Below are 21070 nucleotides of genomic sequence, written 5' to 3'. Positions count from 1 at the left end.
ACAAAAGGCAGTGTTCCTATTGTGAATAGGATATAAGTTATGAATATTGATGATAGAATTTAACATCCATAACATGCTAAATGTCGCAATATTAAAATAATACCACATATGTGTGGCATTGCATTTAGTCACATTGGAGAAACCCGCATGATGAAATTTCATAATGATGGATTTTGGAATCATATGATTACGAATCATCTGACACTTGTAGCTTTCATCTAAATAGTGAAGTAAACTAAAATAGCATTCACATGCCATAAAGAACAAGAAACAAAATAATTCGAAATATGCATATTGGCGTATGTAGTCCAATAAGTTTTGTTGCAAGCAGTGAATTTATCTATCTTCAAGGGCGACTCAAGTAGATATTTATATTTACTAATTGAGACATAAATCTGGATCTTTTGGAATGTTTCAAAATATTTTCAGAATGAAATAGAAATTATTGTAACAAGAAAATTATGTTTCTACAATTGGATTGCAGAAAAATATATTTGAGTTACAAATTTAACGAATGGTTGATGAGTTGTGAAAAATATTTTATAGCTTGCACCTCCTAGAAATGCTACTAAGAGTAGAGTGTTTTGAGTAGATGTAATCAAACTATGTATGACATGGTGCCATCAAAGATGACATTAATTAGTTCGCCGATATACTTTTTAATGTGATGCTTTAGAGATTGTGGCTTTTACACTGAAAAGGAACGCCATCAGATTAGTAAGATAAGTGATATTTTGTAAGTTATCCCAAACGGTTGGGTATTCCTCTATCACTACACCGAGGCAAAGTGTTTTGCCACAGAGTGCGGAAATTTTGAAAAAAATGTTTTCTGCAAAAAGTAAGTGGGAGGATAGTGCAAATCGATGAGATTGCAAAATCTTTGTGATCAGGTCAAAGAAAAGAAATGCTTGAAGTGGTTCTAAAATTTCTTACTGAGGCTGATACTGAAGCCTGTGCATAAGATATGGAGACTTTGATCAAATATGCAGTTGAACTATATATGTTGGAAAATTCGTATAGACCTTCAGGGTATGCAAACAAAGTATTGTTGAACCAAACAATGAACCTGTAATACATGGATAAGCGTTAATGGGCCTCGACTCCAGAATTGGCAATACGGCAAAATAATCCGAGATAGCATCCATACACATAATTCAAGTTTAGAACTTGATGGACCATGTGAAAGACTTCAAGTCTAAAATGCAGTGATGGATCTATAGATTGACAAAGATTAAAAATGTTTTATAATGCTTGACTTGTTGCAAATAGTTTATGACAAGATTAAGAAGTTGATTATGACGAGTTTGTCTCATCATAATCTCTAGCATATTAAAGAAGGATCGAACGTCGTGATGGTTCGACCTCCTTCCCGCCCCCTCGTGATATCGCTACTTCCCCGCCTCGCCTGGTGCGACCCCCGTAGAAAAAAAACATCCAATGTAACAAAACAAACGGATAAAATCCCCGCACGAAAAAAGGAACAATTACCGGGGAAGCAACTGCATCCCACGATCGCACGTCCCACGCCTGGTCTCCCCAGCCCCTCGCTTCCGATCACATCTCTCGCCTGTATGGTCTCGCCGCTCTGCCCTCTCGATCCGCCGCCGTGAAGCCTGTATGGTCACCATCTAGCCTCCACCGTCTCCCTTCTCCTCTCTGAAGGCAGGCCCTCCTCGGTGTGATGAGTAGTCCGCGGTGCTGCCGCCCCCTGCACGAGAGTGGCCGCGGCGTCGGCCACACCAGCACTCTCGTCGGGGCCGCACTTCCTGTACCGTACCTGGCTGGCCGGGAGGAGCTTGCTGCTCGCCATGATCTTCTCCACGTGGTAAGTCATAACAGCTGATTGCGAAGTTGGTGACCTTCGCCGCCTCCTCCTCCTCCTCCTTGACTGCACGGAAGAAACACAGCCAATGATTAATGACTGACACAACTTTAGCAGTAGGCTACCCGGTCGAGCTCTCCCACCGGTCAAACGAGCCAAGCGCAAAAGTGACGAGAGAATGCATGCTCTGCAATGACGTGCACTGCGTACCTTGCAGAGTTCTTGCTAGGAATCTGAAGATAGCGTGTTGTACACCTGCAGGTAATTTGCTTTTATTGGATTGTGGGAGGAGAGGCCAAACCGTACTTGTGTAATGGTGCAGCTTAAATGTTTGAAGGAAGACTTACATCATACTTGGAGAATAATTACATCCTACTTGGAGGTAGGAGGGACGTGTCATATGTTTTTGGGATCCAGGTAATATTTAGCTTACCTGCTAGACCACATTACTTCCAAAATATTTACCTACCATGACAGGAAAATCTATTGGATCTAGCACTGCATTGTAGACTCAACATATCTAGCTCAGACCCGTCATCCTCTCATTCCGTGTTATGTATGCTTTTCTTTTGAAGTTTTCATCAACCTCGCTTTCTTTATTCAGAACAAGATGGTTGTATATACATCCAAATTCAGATCACACAGTGCCTTACAAGGTGGGAATCAGCAGGGCAAGGGAAGAATCCTGGGAGGTAATTTTGATTATCCCATAATGGGGTCCATGATAAATGTTGGCTAATTGTGTTTTGAAGAATATCAGTTTCATGTTCTCTTGGTGTTTTTGGATTTGCCTCAATGTCATCCAGATTGATTTCATATACCAAAATCTTAATCCAACTCTTTTCTGGACATAAGTTTATATGCACATGCTACATAGTTTTGATGTATATATGTCTCTTCCTCTGAGTAGTATGCTCCAATTTTTGTTTCTTGATGTATATTGCCACTTGAATAACACTCAGTTTCTCTAAATAAATTTGTACTCTACATACCTCTCTCTCTCTGCGGTGGAAAATCTATCATACAGGGCAATAAGATGAAATCAGTTTTTAATTTGAGATGTCCTTTAAAAAACCCATGGAGAAACCAAGCGAATTGACAGTCAGCCCGCATCAATATGGCGAATCGACCGGAGTTGCCTTCTTGGGACGATGCATTTGCATTGAAGCAGTGTCGCTGGTCTGATCGCGGCGGTCAGCACCGCCCTCCCATCCGGTCACATTGCGCGACATCAATACAGGTCTGCAGCTCTGGGCCGGCATGAATGTGGTGCGGGAAGCTGCGCATCTGTTGGAGAGATAGAGTATGTATGTTTATTTGTATTTTTCTTACTTAATAGGTGGATTTGCTCCAGTGATTCTGCGGCCGTCGAGGAGGTGAGGTTTTTCCATCAAATGATTTTACAGTCTGTTTGGTGTGACCACTGCTACTAGGTGCAGAGTAAGGACTAGGACAAGCATCAGTCATGTAAATTGTTAATCAATCTGGTTTTGCAAGTCGTTGAGTCGTAGTAGCTATGTAGGATTCCTAATGGATACTACCATGAATCATGTTCTGTCGTTAAGGAGAACCTTTTCTAAATGTATTCCAGCTGAGCCTCTTCTATTTTTTTCCTTTTGGCATGGACAAGGATTCACCTTAAATACTACTCCCTCCGTCCCAAAATAAATGACTCAACTTTGTACTAGCTTTAATACAAAGTCGAGTCACTTATTTTGGGACGGAGGGAGTATTATATAGAGTACATCTCTGCAGTAGTTCTTTTTTTACAACAGAGTACATGTCTATAGTTAGCTTAGAGCGATAACTCATCTGTCATTTGCACTTGCTGTTTCATATGCTTTTGGAAAAGGTAAAGCTTCTGGGATTACAATTATAGTGTTTACTTGGAGTAAGTACAGTTTACATCCTAATATTGTCACTAATACTGTATAATCTAGCTTTACATGCTTTTCTCACTCTGGAGGGTAATGTCATGGACGTCTGATGCGATTTCAGACTTTTCAGTGTGCAAATGCTTAGAGCATTTGACTTATATATATACATGACATATGTCAAAATGACCATGAAGGATATATGTCATAGCAGCTATTTAGTTGGAAGAAAACATAGATTGAAGATGGATATATCAGATGCACCTGCTTGATAGGATTCTTATTTAGTTATGTGGAGGCAGTGATGCTTCCTTTGATGCGGATATGTGTATTTTTTAAATATTTGCTTACTTGCTTCTTGCTTGTCTATCAGGCTACTTTGGTAGATTTTAGAGAGAAATTTGTTTTTGAACAAGACTGTCAAGGAAGCATCATGGCAAAGATATATGTTGCATTACTACAGTTGAGATAATTTGATTTGATTATAATATGTCAAGCTTCTGAAACTTCACTATGTACGTTGGTTTGGTGGTTTCATATTTGTCACACTATAGTAATAAGCAACATACGACACATAAATTCTTGATTTTTTTCTGACTCAAGATCTCTACGCCTAAATTTATTGTTTTGTGGCACTGTGCGGACATTTTTCTCTTGGTGACCAATATCCCTCAAGCTCTACGAGATTTGATTAAGAACATAGGGATATTTTTTTTAACTCGTGATGATAAGTATGTATATCTGGAATTCAAGTTTGAGTCACATGTACTTGGTTTAGTAGTACTCTTTCCGTTCAAAATAAATGTCCGGTTTTAGTTCAAATTTAAACCGACACTTTGGAACGGAGGGAGTATATTGTATAGGGAAGAAGGTATCATACTATTTCGTGGGGTGAGCGCTTTAAGCGGGAGGGGTTCTCAGGGCTTCAAGTGGGTTTATCGTGGGTTAGTAGATAACAGCGAGCAACTAGCAAGGTTGGATCAACGTTGGAGGCGAATAACAATGGTGAGCGATGTTTAAATTTATGTTCCGTGGCAACGCACGGGCACTCAGCTAGTAATACTTAAATTCAGTTCGGATCAAACTAGCAATTACTAAATATTTCAGTTATGAGATATAATAGACGGGCGTCAAAATGATTCCCATGAGATGGAAATAGAACCAAGGTTGTATATTTGATGGTCCAAGGTAATTTTGTCGATCCAGAGGATGCTAGTAAGTGTGCAAATCTGAAGCAAGCATAGTGGAGTTGGAATCTTCGTCCTGATGAAATGGTCAAATAATTTGATTTCGTCGAGGAAAGTGAAGATGCTTGTATTTACAAGAAAGTAAGTGGGAGCATGATAATGTTTCTAAACACTATGTGTGCATGAAAAAATGTTGATTGGAAATTATATGAATTTGTTCACACAGATTAAGACAATATATAGTCCTGGTATTAGACATAATTATCTATGGAGATAGTAATGCCTAATCAGGCTTAGCCAAAATACATATTGACATAATACTGAAACAATTTTGTATGAAATATGCAAGAAGAGTTTCTTGACAAAGTCACGTGGAAAGAGTTTTGAGCAAGAGTCAGTATTCTGAAATACTGATGAGAGAAATACATGATTTCAATCACACTTGTATTCCATGGTATGTAAACAACCAGATATATACAATACTCCAAGTAACTTGTGAGTAAAAGTTACCAGAATGACCAGATTTTGATCATAGGACATCAGTGGAAATGTCGTTAAGTACTAACGACATGTTTCCCGCATACGGAGAAGATGAAGAGATTGTTAAACTCATTGTAAGTAGTACATCGATAAAATCTTCAATAGTACTCCAAAAGATTTTTGGTTTCAACTAAATGATTAATGGTGGCATAGTAAATTGGAATTGGTCCAAGAAAGTTATTGTGGTGAATTCTATAACAGAAGGTTGAGTATGTTGTTGCTTTAGAAGCAACAATAGAGGGTGATGAATCAAAGGTTCATTTATAAACTTGGTATGGTTTCTAGATGATTGTGCAAATGGAACACTATTCTCGATAGTGGTTATGTGGCTCAATCTAAGGAATCAAAGGTTCTTCCGGTGATTCAATACATACAAAGTCGGTTTCAGATAAATATGAATTTATGTGGAATCATGATAGATGCATTAAAATATAAATGATACACACAGATATGGAGATTGTCAGATTGGATAGGACGAAGTCTATACCACAAGCAAAGCATGGACTGACACCGGATTGCCATTGGTGTAGAAGTTAAAAGCGCCAACTAGATTATTGACTCTAGTGCAAGTGAGAGACTATTGAAAATATGTCTTAGAGGCAATAATATTTGAATTATTATATCTCCATATTCATAATTAAAGAGTTTATATTCTATGTTATAACTGCTATGATCCTGGAATACATGATTCAATGGAAAACGCATATGCACGTGTGGAATGATAAACGGTTAAATAAAAGATTCCTAGTCTTTCCTCTAGGACTAGATCAAGTGTTATTGGTGATCACGTTTTCCGGATATTAGGATATCATTTAAAGTATTAAATTATAGTCCTGAAACAACATTGAGATTATGACATTAGAAGAACGATCATATTGAATCGACCCAAATTTGTCTGTTATGAATTGAATAATATCGTCTACAATCAGTTGTAATAACACATAGTGTTAATGTGTGATTTTGCTCCTTAGACTATGAGAGCATCGTAGTCACTTCTTACCGTACGGTGAGCTTTGGGGTTGCTCAAACGTCACCTATAACACGGTGATCATAACGATAACTTACGGGTTTATCGGAAGTTTGACAAGGGACTAGATAGCTCGAGAGTGGGATTTGCTCCTCCGACGATGGATAGATATTCTTAGGGCCCTCTCAGTGTGACAACATCCATCATCGTCTGGCCAGGCACAGGTGGCTACGTCACGGCGATGCCAGAAAACAACAACGAGAGAAAGGAAAATCGGTAACGAGGATTTCGGTATAATGAGCATGTGCTGACTCAGGAGGATACCGATGCATCTCGGATTTTGTAAAGTATCGCGAAGTAAAGGGAACATCACATGATAACCAAAGGTTCACTTGAATATTATTCGTGTGCTCATAGGGATCGATATGGACGTCCACGGTTCCGCTATCGGTCACTGAACGAAGGGGTATCGTTCATGTCTATGAGTTATCGAACCTAGGGGGTGCTACTTCTTGAACTTGCGTTGATTTTTCCCTTGAAGAGGAAAGGGTGATGCAGCAAAGTAGAGATAAGTATTTCCCTCAGTTAAGAACCAAGGTATCAATCTACTAGGAGGCACAAGCAAGTCTCCAATCTATGCACCTGCACAAACTAACAAACACGTACTTGCACACAACGCGAAAAGGGGTTGTCAATCCCTTCACGACCACGAACAAGAGTGATATCTAAAAGAGAAAGGTACAAAAGATAAATAAAAGAGCAAACTAAAGTAAATATAAATAAATTCCAGCAAGGTATTTTTGGGTTTTTTGGTTTATAGATCTGAAAATATATAATGGAAAATAGATCCCGGGGCCATAGGTTTCACTAGAGGCTTCTCTCTTGAAAGAAAACATATGGTGGGTAAACAAATTACTATCGAGCAATTGATAGAAAATCGCATAATTATGACGATATCTAAGGCAATGATCATGAATATAGGTGTCACATCCGTGACAAGTAGACCGACTCCTACCTGCATCTACTACTATTACTCCATACATCGACCGCTATCCAACATGCATCTAGAGTATTAAGTTCATAAGAACGGAGTAACGCCTTAAGCAAGATGACATGATGTAGAGGGATAAATTCAAGCAATATGATGAAAACCTCATCTTTTTATCCTTGATGGCAACAATACAATACGTGCCTCGCTACCCCTACTATGTCACTGGGTGAGGACACCGCAAGATTAAACCCAAAACTAAGCACCTCTCCCATTGCAAGAAAAACCAATATAGTTGGCCAAACCAAACCGATAATTCGAAGAGAAATACAAAGATATTTAATCATGCATAAAAGAGTTCAGAGAAGACTCAAATAATATTCATAGATAATCTGATCATAAATCCACGATTCATCGGATCTCGACAAACACACCGCAAAAGAATATTACATCGGATAGAACTCCAAGAACATCGAGGAGAACATGGTATTGAAGATTAAAGAGAGAGAGAAAGCCATCTAACTACTAGCTATGGACCCGTAGGTCTGTGGTAAACTACTCATGCCTCATCAGAAGGGCAACAAGGTTGATGTAGATGCCCTCCGTGATCGAATCACCCTCCGACGGAGTGCCGGAAAAGGCACCAAGATGGGATCTCACGGGAACAGAGGCTTGCGGCGATGGAAAAGTATTTTGATGGACGCTTCTGGTAGTTTGGGAATATTTGGAAATTTATAGTGCAAAGATTAGGGTTAGAGGACCTTTGAGGGGCCCACAAGCCAGAGAGGCGCCCCCCTAGGGCGCACCTTGAGGGCTTGTTTCCTCCTCGGGAATCTTCTGACCCCCTCTCCGAGTCCTCTGGATGTCTTCTGGTCCAAGAGAAATCAGCGCGAAAGTTTTATTCCGTTTGGACTCCATTTAGTATTCCTTTTCTGTAAAAATCAAGAAACAAGGGAAAAATAGAAACTGGCACTGGGCTCTAGGTTAATAGGTTAGTCCAAAAAATAATATAAAATAACATATTAATGCATATAAAACATCTAAAACAAATAATATAATAGCATGGAACAATAAAAAATTATATATACGTTGGAGACGTATCACGGGGTCACAAGCTTAAGGCAATCACAATCTGCTGAGTGTTAGTAGGACGGGAGTGATGAGAATATATTTGTGGAATTGTTTCATTAATATTCGAAATAGTTCCGTGAGAATCCGGAAGCGTTTCGGTGCCACCAGAAGGGTTTTGGTGAATATCGGGTATTACTGATAAATATATATAGATGGAAAATGTTTTTGGGGATGTTAAATCATATATAAAATGGTCTAAAAGTATTTAGAACTATTTTATATATAACTAAATATCAATGGGTCTTAAAAGACCAAGAGGTGGAAGGCAACTTGGGCCACAAAGGCCCAAGTGGGGAGGCGCCTTCCTTCCCTAAGGAAGGAGGCCGAATTGGAGTGGGGGAGGAGTCCAGTTCCTCCTCCCTTGGCCAACCAAAGGGGAGGGACTTTCCCTCCCCTTGTGGTGCCCCTCCTCTTCCCTCCAACCTATATATACTAGATGATTTCCACCCTTTTGAGACACAAGTTTTGGAATCTCCTCTAGTTCTTCTAGTTTTAGTTCTAGTTGATCCCAGTTGACAAATTAGAGCTAGACTAATCCTCTAATCCTCATAATTAGAAACCCTATGTGGTTCTAATCTCCTCCCTCTAATTCTCCGGCGACGATTAGCTCTGGACGGCGAAGCGCTGCCGGATTGTGAAGGCTGCATGCTTGCAACCAAGTATAGTGGTCGTGCTTCCGGTCTTCCGTTCGAGGGACTGTTCGTGGGTGGTTCGCGGGATCGTTCATCAACGGTTCGAGGGACTCCAGGTACGATCTAGACCGACACGTCCTTCTTCTGCTGCAACTCGGTGATGGTAATGATCGTGATCCCAGCCCGTTATGCATCTTCATATTAATCTTGGGTGCGTAGGTGCAATTTTTTTTGTTTTCTACTACGTTTCCCAACAGCGGTTGCCTCCTTCTCCGGGCTTCCTCCTGTCGCTAGGCCTTGCGGTCCCCCAACCCAACCTTTTGCCTGGTTCTCCTTGGTGAGCCACCCCCGGTGTATGACATCGTTAGGCACCGCCTCGAAGGCTGGTTCACGCGATGGCGGAGCCTCCCCTCCTTCCTTCTTGTCTTGGCCCTCTTATTTCTATGGAGGAGGTCTTGGAGCAGTAATGGAGGTGTTGTGATCTGATCTTGAACGAATGACGGCTCGATGAGGATGATTCCCAACGGCTAAGGTTGGGGGTGTATATATAGGGCCTTCTTCAATTCTCCTCTATATATGTGACTTCCTCCTCCTTCCTCCTAGGGCTTGAGGGGAGCCAAATGCTCTCCCAAAACGTCCCCTGTTCAACAAGAATCACGTAGGAAAAAACCAGGATGAAACCAGAGCAAAATTGGGAAATTTATGGCCAAAATACGAAGATGTAGGGGTACAGTACGACCGACGATACGATCGGGCACAGTCGTACCGTGCGCCATCGATCGCTCTGGACCCTTTGGTAAAGTGGTCGCCATTTCTTCACACGAACTCGGGTTTCGACGTTCTTAGACTCGTTGGATTCGTATGAGCGACGCTGAGGATTTTGAGCACTTTGCAATAATGTCATCTTTGACACTTCCAGATGCCTAAGTCTCGATGTGTGTAAGGCCTCCTTGTTGATCCCAACCATGCACTTTTCATCGTGTTTGGTCCTTAGTTGCTACAAAACAAATAAAGATGACTAGTAAAAACTAAATAAAACCCATAACTATGCAATGCTCACAATGCAAAAAGTGAAACTGGAAATCATACATAATAGACATGTAATTGGTTCGATGGGACATTGATATACGAGGATAATATGCAACAAATGAGCTATAAAAATGCGTAAAAAAATGAAGCCATGAGTAGCCATAGCTAGGTGGTCCATTGACCTGTTTTTTTTTATTAATTCTGTTGTTTTTGTTCTGGCATGACAAATTATGAATATATTGATTTTTTTCTGAAAAAGGAAAGAGAAAAAAGTTACGAATTAGATATTTTGGAAAAAAATAAAGAAAATACTATACATCAGGGAGTATATTACACCTTTCTCATCATTTTCTCACCGTATCCGTACGTGCGCAAGAATAGTTCTGATCTCGTCATCACCAATCAAAATATATACCCATGCAAAAAATAAATAAATCAAAATATACACAACAGTGAGGAAAGAAAGTGTATCATTCTCATTTCTCACAGTATATAAAATAAAAACTGCTCAATTTTAACCGAACGCGGAATAAATCCCTATCGCGCTGGGGCGCGCATACTCTTTGCTTCTGCCCTTCCCTCCTCCTCCGCCTCCGACAAGTTCCCCACCTTCATCGCCGTCGACCCGCTCTAATGGAGGCGGAGCAGCAGAAGCCGCAGCGCCCGCGGCGCAAGGCGCAGAAGCGCAGGATTGACGACGAGGCCGCCGCCTCGGCCGCCGCAGCCGCAGCCGCCGCCGCCGCCGCCGCCGCAGCGGCTGCCGCCGTCTCGTCGCCGCTCGGCAGCGCCGATGCCGACGACGACAACGAGGACGACGAGGGCTCCGTCGGCCCCGAGATCTGCTGCCGCCAGTCCCAGGCGGCGGTCGCCCGCGAGGTCCGCACGCAGGTCGACGCCCTCCACCACTGCTTCTCGTGGCGCCACGCCGACCGCGCCACCGCCAAGCGCGCCACCAGCGTCCTCGCCGAGCTCGCGAAAAACGGTAATCCCCCAACCCTACGCCGACCGTGCCGATCCGTACTCTTCCCCACCCGTTCAGGCGCCGTTACTGAGGCGGATCTGCTTGCTGCTTTTGCCGCAGAGGAGATGGTGAACGTAATCGTAGAGGGCGGCGCCGTGCCGGCGTTGGTGTGCCACCTGAAGGTGCCCCCTATGGCGGCGGCGGTGGAGGAGGAGCAGCAGCCGCGGCCGTTCGAGCACGAGGTCGAGAAGGGGGCTGCCTTCGCTCTCGGGCTCCTAGCCGTAAAGGTTAATTCGATTAGTTTTCCTCTTTGCACTTTAGCTGATTTTGCTTCATTGCAATTGCTTGAATTGTTCTTATAATCCAAATTTTCTGGGCCTTGGCCTGCTCAAGGCTCATACAACCTCCCATTTCGTAGTAAAATGCAAGAGAAAAAGAAATACCACTCTCTTCCCTTCCCCTAATCTCTCCTATGTCTGTGAATGTAACTTCATACGCCTTCATAAGAATCTAGGTATACTTGGGTTCAAGCAGAATAGGTTTCAACCTTGCCTAGTTCTCTTTAGGCAATCCATAAATATTATTGTTAACTTTTCTTCAACACGACTACTTCATTGTTATGATTTTAGCTATGTTACTCTCAGAATTTAGTCATTTATTACTTTTTGTGTTGGTTTACCAGCCTGAACATCAACAACTTATAGTTGATGCTGGTGCCCTACCCCTGCTGGTGACTCTCCTAAGAAGGCATAAAAATGCTACAAATTCGAGGGCAGTTAACAGCCTTATCAGAAGAGCAGCTGATGCAATTACCAACCTTGCTCACGAGAATAGCAACATCAAAACTTGTATCAGGTTTTGTTCTATGTACTGCTCACTAGTCAATGCTGCGTTTCCATAAAAGTTTTCTGTGCTTGCTGATGGTTTTGTTGTACTGCAGAATTGAAGGCGGAATCCCACCTCTCGTTGAATTGCTAGAATCACAGGATATTAAGGTGCAGAGGGCAGCTGCAGGGGCCTTGAGGACTTTGGCGTTTAAAAATGATGAAAACAAAACCCTGGTAAGAATATAAGAAAGTTTAAGTTAATGAAACCAACATTAATGTTAGATTTTAACATCAGACTTTCATCATTCACCCATGTATATTATTTCCTTACTTCTAGATGGTAAATCTTCCCTTAACTCCTTAATGCAGATCGTTGATTGCAATGCATTGCCAACGTTAATCTTAATGCTGCGGTCAGAGGATGCTGCAATTCACTATGAAGCAGTAAGATACTGAATATTCATATATTTTCATCAAATACACTTCTTTGGTTGAACCCCTCTTCATTTTTAGTGCGGCACTTGTCATGTATCTATTACAGGAAAACATTGTTCTGGTTTTGAACCTTGCTATTTCTCTTGTTTTCTACAATCTTGAATAACAGTTATCCTAAGGCCTCATGGAATGTAAACTTCAAAATGTATTGTCTTGATTGGCTTAATGGTGAACCGTAGTACTATATATTGCTTGGGAAACTTCCAGGTCAAAATTTCTGTTCAAGTTGGAATGTAACTTAGGTTAGTCGGCACAGCGGCACTTACCTTAACTTACTTATCATTATACTCCATTTACATTATGAGCAATGCAGTTATGGTGCACTACATCGATATTAGAACCCAATTCCTTAAGTGTATTGAATTGTTGTCTCTTATTATTATTAAATATTAAATAAAGGATAGAGATTCCTTTGTCTAGAGATTCTAGAGCTGCAATAAGGCCTCATATTGTCATTATGTTAATAAAAAGTGGTTCAGTGGCATGTTAACGAATCTGTCGATTAGGAAAACTAGACTTTCTGTCTCTTGGACTTCTTATTAGGTTCAGCCGAGGTAGTGGACAAACAGCGGAGAAGAAATATGGCGGGGGAGAAATTTCTTGTGATTGTGAGCAAGTAGAATTGCTTGACTTCAACAAACAAATGGAAGTTCTATCTATCAATATCTATGGTCTTGACCGTCATGATTAACCTCCTTTCATAATACTCCCTACCCCCAGGGAAGTTGAATCCCCGCCGCCTCCTTGAAAGAGAGATGGCAGTGAAAAATTGAGTGTACGCCTAGGCGCGCTTAAGTGATGAGCGTAGGCCTACCGCTTTGTTTTTGTGGTAAGTGTTGAAACAAAGCGCTCGGACGCCTAGGGTTAGACAAAGGAGAGCGGGGTGAGAGAAACAGAGGAGAGCAAGGCGACCTTGCGCCGCCAGATGTGGGGCTTTCTTCCCCGGCCTCACCACCCATCTTCTTCCCCGACCTAGCCCCGCTGGACCTCGAGCTCCCTGTCCCCGACCTCGCCGCCAGTCCTCCCCCCTCTTCCCCAATCTCGAGCTCCTCCTTGTCTAGGCTGGAGCCTGGTGATTTCTCTCCAACCTCACCGCTGCCAGCTTGCTTCCCCTTCCCTGAGCTCGAGCTCCTCCTCGTCTCTTCTTCCCCAACATGCTTGCGATTTTAGGCTTAATACATGATTTACATGTTTTGAAAATTGTTTTTTGGGTGCCCTTGTTCCTGTCCATATGACGTCCGTACAGAAAGCTTCAGCGCCTAGGCTCCGCTTAAGCCGCCGCTGAAGCTGCCATTGCACTAAGCGGAGGCACAACTCTGGCTCAGTGCCTAGCACTTAAAAAAAACCTTGGACGATAGGCAACAAAAGGGTTAGTGCTTTGATACATCATTTCTGATGTCCGGAACTGCAGCTATCGGAAGAAAAGATGCTGCCTGAGGAAGTGAACGAACTAGTTCTTACTTCTGTTTGATGCGAGATCCCATGGCGGTAGAGGAAAGCTTTCTTTGGAATAGTCTGACCCAGGGAGAATAGAGTTATTACAAGTGAGCTAATTAGATCAAGTCTCATCAACATACATTACTTCAGGAGAATCTGAGAGGAACACAGATATGAGAAATCTTACCCCCCAAAACAATGAGAAACAGGATCTAAAAACATTGTCTATTCATGATGATTCGGTTTCAATCGCTAAGGTAGCTGGACCAATGTGATCTACCAAGAGTGTACCTCGAGGCAGTGTGCCTTTAGGGGTCGTAGTATCTGGTAACCAGTCTACTCAAAGAATGAGAGTGGGATCATCACATCATTGCTAGAAGACTGGGCGTCATTTCACTCACAAAAATGTGCAGGATAGCTCAGTTGGTAGAAAAATGAGTTTAGCGCTATTAAGAAAATCATATAAAAATAAAGCAAAAAAAGGATAATAGAACTTGGTGAGAGCTATACTTGATTGCACAAATGAACCTAGTGCATGATGGCAGCAAGTATATAAGTATGCCACAGTGGAATTGCTAGAAAATCGTCTGATGAACTCGTTCTAAGTGATAGCGACTCGTATTGCAGCAAGTGCAGAATAAGAAATAAAGATACACAAAATATATTTGCCTAACCATGCTGATTATCAGAGAAATAAATTGCATTAGAGGTTGTCAGGCTTCCTGGCTGTGTATCTAGGTGTTTGGGCTTTGAACTAAACATTAGCCTATCGGGGACTTGCTTAATTGAGCTAGTTTTAGGTCCATCCATTGGCTAAATGATGGAAAATTAATTTGACATGGAAGATGCTTAATTGGTATGACAAGCTTGAGGTTCATAATTAGTAGAGGCAAAACATCCTTATAATCCGTACTGTGCTCTGCCACACCATTTTCTGTCGCATTACTAAAGATAGGCCTAGTTAGTGCAATTGACCAAGCTGAGGCCTTGAGGGAGCCTGCAATTCTGAAATTGAAGTTAAGGCCCTTAATGTCACAAATGGGCTTGTTTGAGGAACTCATTTTTCTGTCACATTATTGAAGATGGGCCTAAGTAGTACAATTAAGCAAGCTGAGACCTTGATGAAGTCTGCCAGGCTAAAATTGACGTTAAGAACCTTAATATCACAACCCAACTAGGCAAGTTTGAGCACCTGTCCTGCAGCTTTATATGTTTGATGCACACAAATTACTTTTTGGAGTGTTACAAAAGAAGAGCTATTCCACATCAGCCAATTAGAAATTTGGAGCATTAACACCTTTAACTTAGCAATAGAGTTACTGATCCTGTGGAATTTATACAAAGAAAATGATCTGACTATTTGCTTCTATCAATTACATATAGATTTCGAGATAGATTTATACTTTTGCCAAATGCAAAGGCTGTCCTCATGAAGTTCTCTGTATACAACATATGTTGTGACAATTTTGCATAAAATCACCCTAGTCGTGGAACTAGCCATATGTATGATATTGTTTTTGCTGTGCATGCCAGTAAGTACTAAATACACTCTGTTGGCGTGGCAGGTTGGTGTCATTGGAAATTTGGTCCATTCATCCCCAAATATCAAGAAAGAGGTTCTTAATGCGGGGGCCTTGCAACCTGTAATTGGGCTATTAAGGTATGATGATCGTCATATGCAGCTTATGATGATAATTTTAATCGTATCTGTTAATAATGAAATGCATATAACTTACTGTATTTATTTATTGAGTTCTGCTAGAGTACTGCTGGAAATTCAAATTCTATATACTTTACTTTTAGCTGTACATGAGCAATACACACTCGATTACTGATTACACCATTGTGCATGTGTTCCTGAATGTGGATTAATTTTGGTGCTTTAAGGTCAAAACAATATGTGATTATAATGATATAATCTTATGAGATTTTCAAGTGTGCGTGTAGCAAATTATCTTCTAACCCAGATTCCATATCATATCCATATTGTAACACGAGAAGCTGTTTTATTGTAGTCCCAATCTTAGTATATGAAGGCATGGTATTACCCCGGGTCCGCTCTCCAGCTTAAAGAACCTGTGCTTCATCTTTTCTTTTGCAGTTCCTGCTGTACGGAAAGCCAAAGAGAAGCTGCTTTGTTGCTAGGGCAGTTTGCTTCGGCCGACTCTGAGTGCAAGGTGCTTAAGGATGCTTCATTTGTTGTTAGCTCCATATTTTTTTATGACGAGTGATGAAGTGGAAGAGTAAAAAATAAAATGAAGTACTTTTTCCTATATAATACTCTTGTGCTACATATCATTGATTGATTATGTCTACCTACTTACTAAATATGTTGTTTCGTACGATAAAGAGTTAGCCATGGTGAATCAAAAGAATACAGAATTGTTTTTTGAGCTATCCTCTCTAAATATGCATGTATGGGGTTTGGCAGGTCCATATTGTGCAACGGGGGGCAGTCCGACCACTAATTGACATGCTACAGTCAGCTGACTTCCAACTCAGGGAGATGTCAGCCTTTGCCCTTGGGAGGCTTGCACAGGTTATATTTCTCATTCTATACTCCCCTTGCACACAACAATATCAATCTGATTGCTTATGTTTGTCAGCGGGTTTTACTGCATGTATTTTAGGGACGCATTGTAGCAGTGAAAGAGAAACAACAATGACAATCCTTACTTCCCTTCATAAAATCACCTGACATAGTGACAGAGCACTTTCTCAACTTTGCTGCTTCCCTTTTTCTCTATTTTGATTTTACATTGGGATGCAGTGTCCCCTCTTAGAAGGATTGACATGAGAGTGACCACAGGTTATGTTTAATGTACCATCAATAATTGAAGCCATGCAGCTCATTCTCTTTATGTGTGTTAAATATCCAGACTAACTGTTGAGCATCTGCCTCTCAAATGGTGTCTGTTCAGATTTGTACCTTTTGTTTGTATATGCTTCTTTGCTGTATCCATTGTCCTGCGACAAGTAATCGTAACCCAGCATAGTTCAGCATATCTCTTGAACATGCGCATTTCTGAATAGTCCTGAAGGAAAAGACACCATTTTCTCCCTGGCAGATTCTTCTGAGTGAAATGCCTGTTTGACATGCATGATGAAGTCACCCTGTTCAAATACAATCACTATTAGAATTGACGAAATTGCACAAGAGATAACTTCTCCGCCAGATTATTTGATTAGTTTTACTTTTACGTGAGAGATAAACCCTGTTCAAATACAATCAGATCAATTTAAACTGCAGCATCGCACACATACAGATTGATATACAGTTTTACAGATTCTTGTACATAAATTGAAATACAGTTTTACAAATTAAACTAACGTCTTTGATCTACATAGGCCAAAGGCTGAAACATAATCCCCAATGGTCATTGTCATATGGCGTATCATGTTGGATATATTATTTTTTGCCTACCAGGTGTCATCTGGACTGTATTTGTTACTCCCTCCGTTTCTAAATATAAGTCTTTGTAGAGATTTCACTATGGACCACACGAGGATGTATGTAGATTCATTTTAGAGTAGATTCACTCATTTTGCTCCGTATGTAGTCCATAGCGGAATCTCTACAAAGACTTGTACTCCTTCCGTTCCTAAATATAAGCCTTTCTAGAGATTTCAATATGGACTACATACGGAGCAAAATGAGTGAATCTACATTCTAAACTACGTCTATTATACATCCGTATGTAGTCCATAGTGAAATCTCTAGAAAGACCTATATTTAGGAACGGAGGGATTAGTAAGCAAGAGTATAGATATTTTAGTGTCAGGCACATGCCAAGTTATCCCCTTTTCATTGTCTTTCTAAGCTGTAAACATTCCAATCATGGGATTGGAAAATAAAACAGCATTCTATTAGTTTTAGTGTGTTATCTCTTTGTTTGGAGTGGGCATGTTTTATTTACTTCTTTATCTTGATTAACCTGTATGGCTAATTTGAAAGAAAATCTTTTGTTTCACAGGACACACATAACCAAGCAGGTATTGCATACAATGGTGGCTTGTTGCCTTTACTAAAGCTTCTCGACTCAAAAAATGGTTCTCTGCAACATAATGCTGCGTTTGCTCTTTATGGAGTTGCGGACAATGAGGTAATTTCTTATTGTTCAAAATATTGGTTTCTACTTATTATTTCATATTTGTTCTTCAAAGGGAACGAACTCATGTAGTCATGTTCCATTTCTGTTTTATGTAAGCTTCTTACTTTCATGTATCCATAATAACTTTCTTCTTGTAGGATTATGTCTCTGACTTCGTTAAAGTAGGAGGTGTCCAAAAGTTGCAGGATGGCGAATTTATCGTCCAGGTATGTCAACCATCATACCCCCTCCGTTCCAAAATAGATGACCCAACTTTGTACAATTGTACAAAGTTGGGTCATCTATTTTGGAACGGAGGGGGTAGCATAGATTGGTACTTTCTTAGTAAATTTATACCTGAGTCTGGTTAAGCACTTCTTTTCAGGCTACAAAGGACTGTGTAGCTAAGACATTGAAGAGGCTAGAGGAGAAGATAAATGGACGAGTAAGTTCTGCTCACTGTTTTTTTTTGCCAAGCTGTGGCATCTACTCCAGCTGACCCACGCGCGATCTTTAACAGGTATTGAAACACTTGGTTTATCTCATGAGAGTAGGAGAAAAGTCTGTGCAGAGGCGTGTTGCTCTGGCTCTCGCACACCTCTGTGCCCCTGAAGATCAGCGAACAATTTTTATTGATAATAATGGTATGATAATTTGACATCTTAAGTGTTCCTTGTCTCATTTGTGTTTTATTCTCCATGGATTAAATTCTGGCTTAATTCAGGTCTCGACTTGCTTCTTGATCTTCTGGTTTCGGTCAGCTCGAAACATCAACAGGATGGTTCGGTAGCACTATACAAATTAGCCAACAAAGCTGCAGCACTCTCTCCGATGGATGCTGCACCTCCATCTCCAACGCCACAGGTTAGTGGAAACTAAAAAAAGGGTGATTTGTCTTTACTATGTAGTTGTGCTATTGAAGTGAATAAGGGCTTCACAGTGCTTGGAAAAGAGATTTGTCTAACAAAATTGTAGTAAAAAAATATAGTTCTAGGGATATATGCTAGTACTACTTTGGAGCTATTAGCAAAATCTGAATTAAATCAAGATCATATGTGCACAAACTTCCTTAAAATGTTATTTCCTACAAATCTTGACATGTGCAACCTGTTGGACACAGATGTTCTGTCATGTAACTTTATACTGCTTGGCAGTCTGTTCTTAGTAGTTGGCAGGCTTTACCTTGCCTTATCCTGGATATTCTTAATGAGGTTTCCCCATAAATCAACTCCTAATACAGATGGATTGGTCCATCCATCATTCTGGCTATTGCTATTACTAAATGTACTTCTGGCTGCAGGTTTATCTTGGAGAGCAATATGTGAACAGTTCGACACTTTCAGATGTCACCTTCTTGGTGGAAGGTTCGTGACGTTTCTGCACCCTGCCTTCACAGAAACTACTTTAGATAATTTCTGTTTTTTCATTAGGACCATAATAATCACCTCCCCTGTGATTCGCAGGAAAACGCTTTTATGCACACAGAATTGCTTTGCTTGCTTCTTCAGATGCATTCCGTGCAATGTTTGATGGTGGATACAGGGTTAGTCTCGACATAACATGATATTCCTTTTCTGGTTGGAAGATGTGGATCTTGTTTGCTAGTTGAACAATTTCTGTTTACAAGAAACTCACTATTTTCTCAACCAGGAAAAGGATGCAAGAGACATAGAAATTCCAAATATCAGGTGGGACGTGTTTGAACTCATGATGAGGTTAGTAAATCATTGATCATTCTTGTTCCTTGGCCATGGCCCATGGGTAAATCTGCATGTTAGTTCCTCACTCTGAGGGGACAAGGCCTGCAATTGAAGTTTAGAAACATCTTCTTTGTTTTGTGCAGATTTATCTATACAGGGTCAGTCGAAGTAACCAACGAGCTTGCTCAAGATCTTCTTAGAGCTGCAGATCAGTATCTGTTAGAAGGCCTCAAACGCCTATGTGAATATACAATTGCGCAGGTGATTTCAGGAACATAACCCCCAAGTTCTATGTTTGAACCGCTGCCGACTGGGTCTAATTGATTGTTTGGAATGTCTTGCAGGATGTTAATTTAGACAACGTCTCTGATATGTACGACTTATCCGAAGCCTTTCATGCCATGTCACTGAGACATACATGCGTCTTGTTTATTTTGGAGCAGTTTGATAAGATCTGCACCAGACCCGGGTGGGTATCTTAACTTAGGGCCACCACATTTGGTATATTGTAACGCGCTTCCAAGCAACAAAAATCCAAATCCATCTAACTGTCCATCTTGCAAATGCAGTTTCTCTCAGCTAATCCAGCGTGTCATCCCTGAGCTCCGCAACTTCTTCGCTAAGGCGCTAAGGCCAAGCCACCGGAGTGCGCAACCATGAGCCCTGCCCACATTCCTTGATAACACCGCCGCCATCTGACAGATGCTGCTGGAAATCTTGTACAGCCGAAGTTTCTGGTTCTGGGCATTGGGTACTCGCTCGGTGGTAAGGTTAACTATTCAATCTATTAGGTCCTCAATCGACACCCAGCAAGAATGTAACATCCTCCTGTTCGATTGAACAATGGCGATCATGCTAAGGGAAGTGTATGGTTATAGAGAGACATGTGGTTTGCCTAGATTCAGTCAGACCGGCCTAGTCTGTGATAGATTTTAGTTGGTTGGCCTTGACCGGATTTGTCGGGTCTCGCCGTAGTTACTGAGTTACTTAGGGTCATTTCCAGTTCGCAGTTCCGATTATGTCCGTGTATGTTTGGAGATGTTAAGTTCGACCGCTGTAATTCTGTAACATCAATCTGTGTTCTCCATGTTAACAACCGTGCTGATGTTCAAGACTAGTGTTCAGAACTCGGGCTGTTTCATATCAAATTCCCATATATAGCCTTTGCTCAGGTTGTTCGTTTTGGCGTCTTCTTTAACTTCACATGGAGCAATAGAGGTGTTTTGGCGTCTTCTTTAACTTCACATGGAGCAATAGAGGTATATATCCGAAAGTACCCTTCTACTCCCGAGCTCATTTGAGCTCGGGATGAACAGTAAATTCCAAAATAAAATGAGATAACATTAAAAAATGAACCTTTTTTAGGTGCAAACTTACACAAATGTTCAT

The 21070-nt window shown here is 41.1% G+C and overlaps 1 protein-coding gene and 1 long non-coding RNA gene across 2 annotated transcripts; both read left to right on the top strand.

Annotated features, from left to right (window-relative positions):
• The first annotated feature begins 848 nt into the window (after positions 1 to 848).
• Positions 849 to 5013, top strand: LOC120962735 (uncharacterized). The gene is made up of 3 exons (XR_005753585.2): positions 849 to 1825; positions 2084 to 2239; positions 2427 to 5013. It is a non-coding gene; the product is annotated as an uncharacterized lncRNA (long non-coding RNA).
• A 5682-nt stretch (positions 5014 to 10695) lies between these two features.
• LOC109778328 (ARM REPEAT PROTEIN INTERACTING WITH ABF2) lies at positions 10696 to 20852 on the top strand. Its single transcript, XM_020336878.4, has 19 exons — positions 10696 to 11152; positions 11252 to 11418; positions 11814 to 11986; positions 12072 to 12192; positions 12328 to 12402; positions 15456 to 15550; positions 15992 to 16067; positions 16322 to 16429; positions 17865 to 17993; positions 18140 to 18208; positions 18367 to 18426; positions 18502 to 18625; positions 18706 to 18845; positions 19282 to 19345; positions 19445 to 19524; positions 19632 to 19696; positions 19825 to 19942; positions 20026 to 20150; positions 20251 to 20852. Exons 1-19 carry the CDS (start codon positions 10804 to 10806, stop codon positions 20339 to 20341), a joined length of 2229 nt encoding a protein of 742 aa, XP_020192467.1. The 5' UTR covers positions 10696 to 10803; the 3' UTR covers positions 20342 to 20852.
• The last annotated feature ends 218 nt before the right edge of the window (positions 20853 to 21070 follow it).

Source organism: Aegilops tauschii, chromosome 1 (assembly GCF_002575655.3).
Source record: "Aegilops tauschii subsp. strangulata cultivar AL8/78 chromosome 1, Aet v6.0, whole genome shotgun sequence".
Taxonomy (NCBI): Eukaryota; Viridiplantae; Streptophyta; class Magnoliopsida; order Poales; family Poaceae; genus Aegilops; species Aegilops tauschii.
This window is presented reverse-complemented; position numbering and strand designations above follow the sequence as displayed.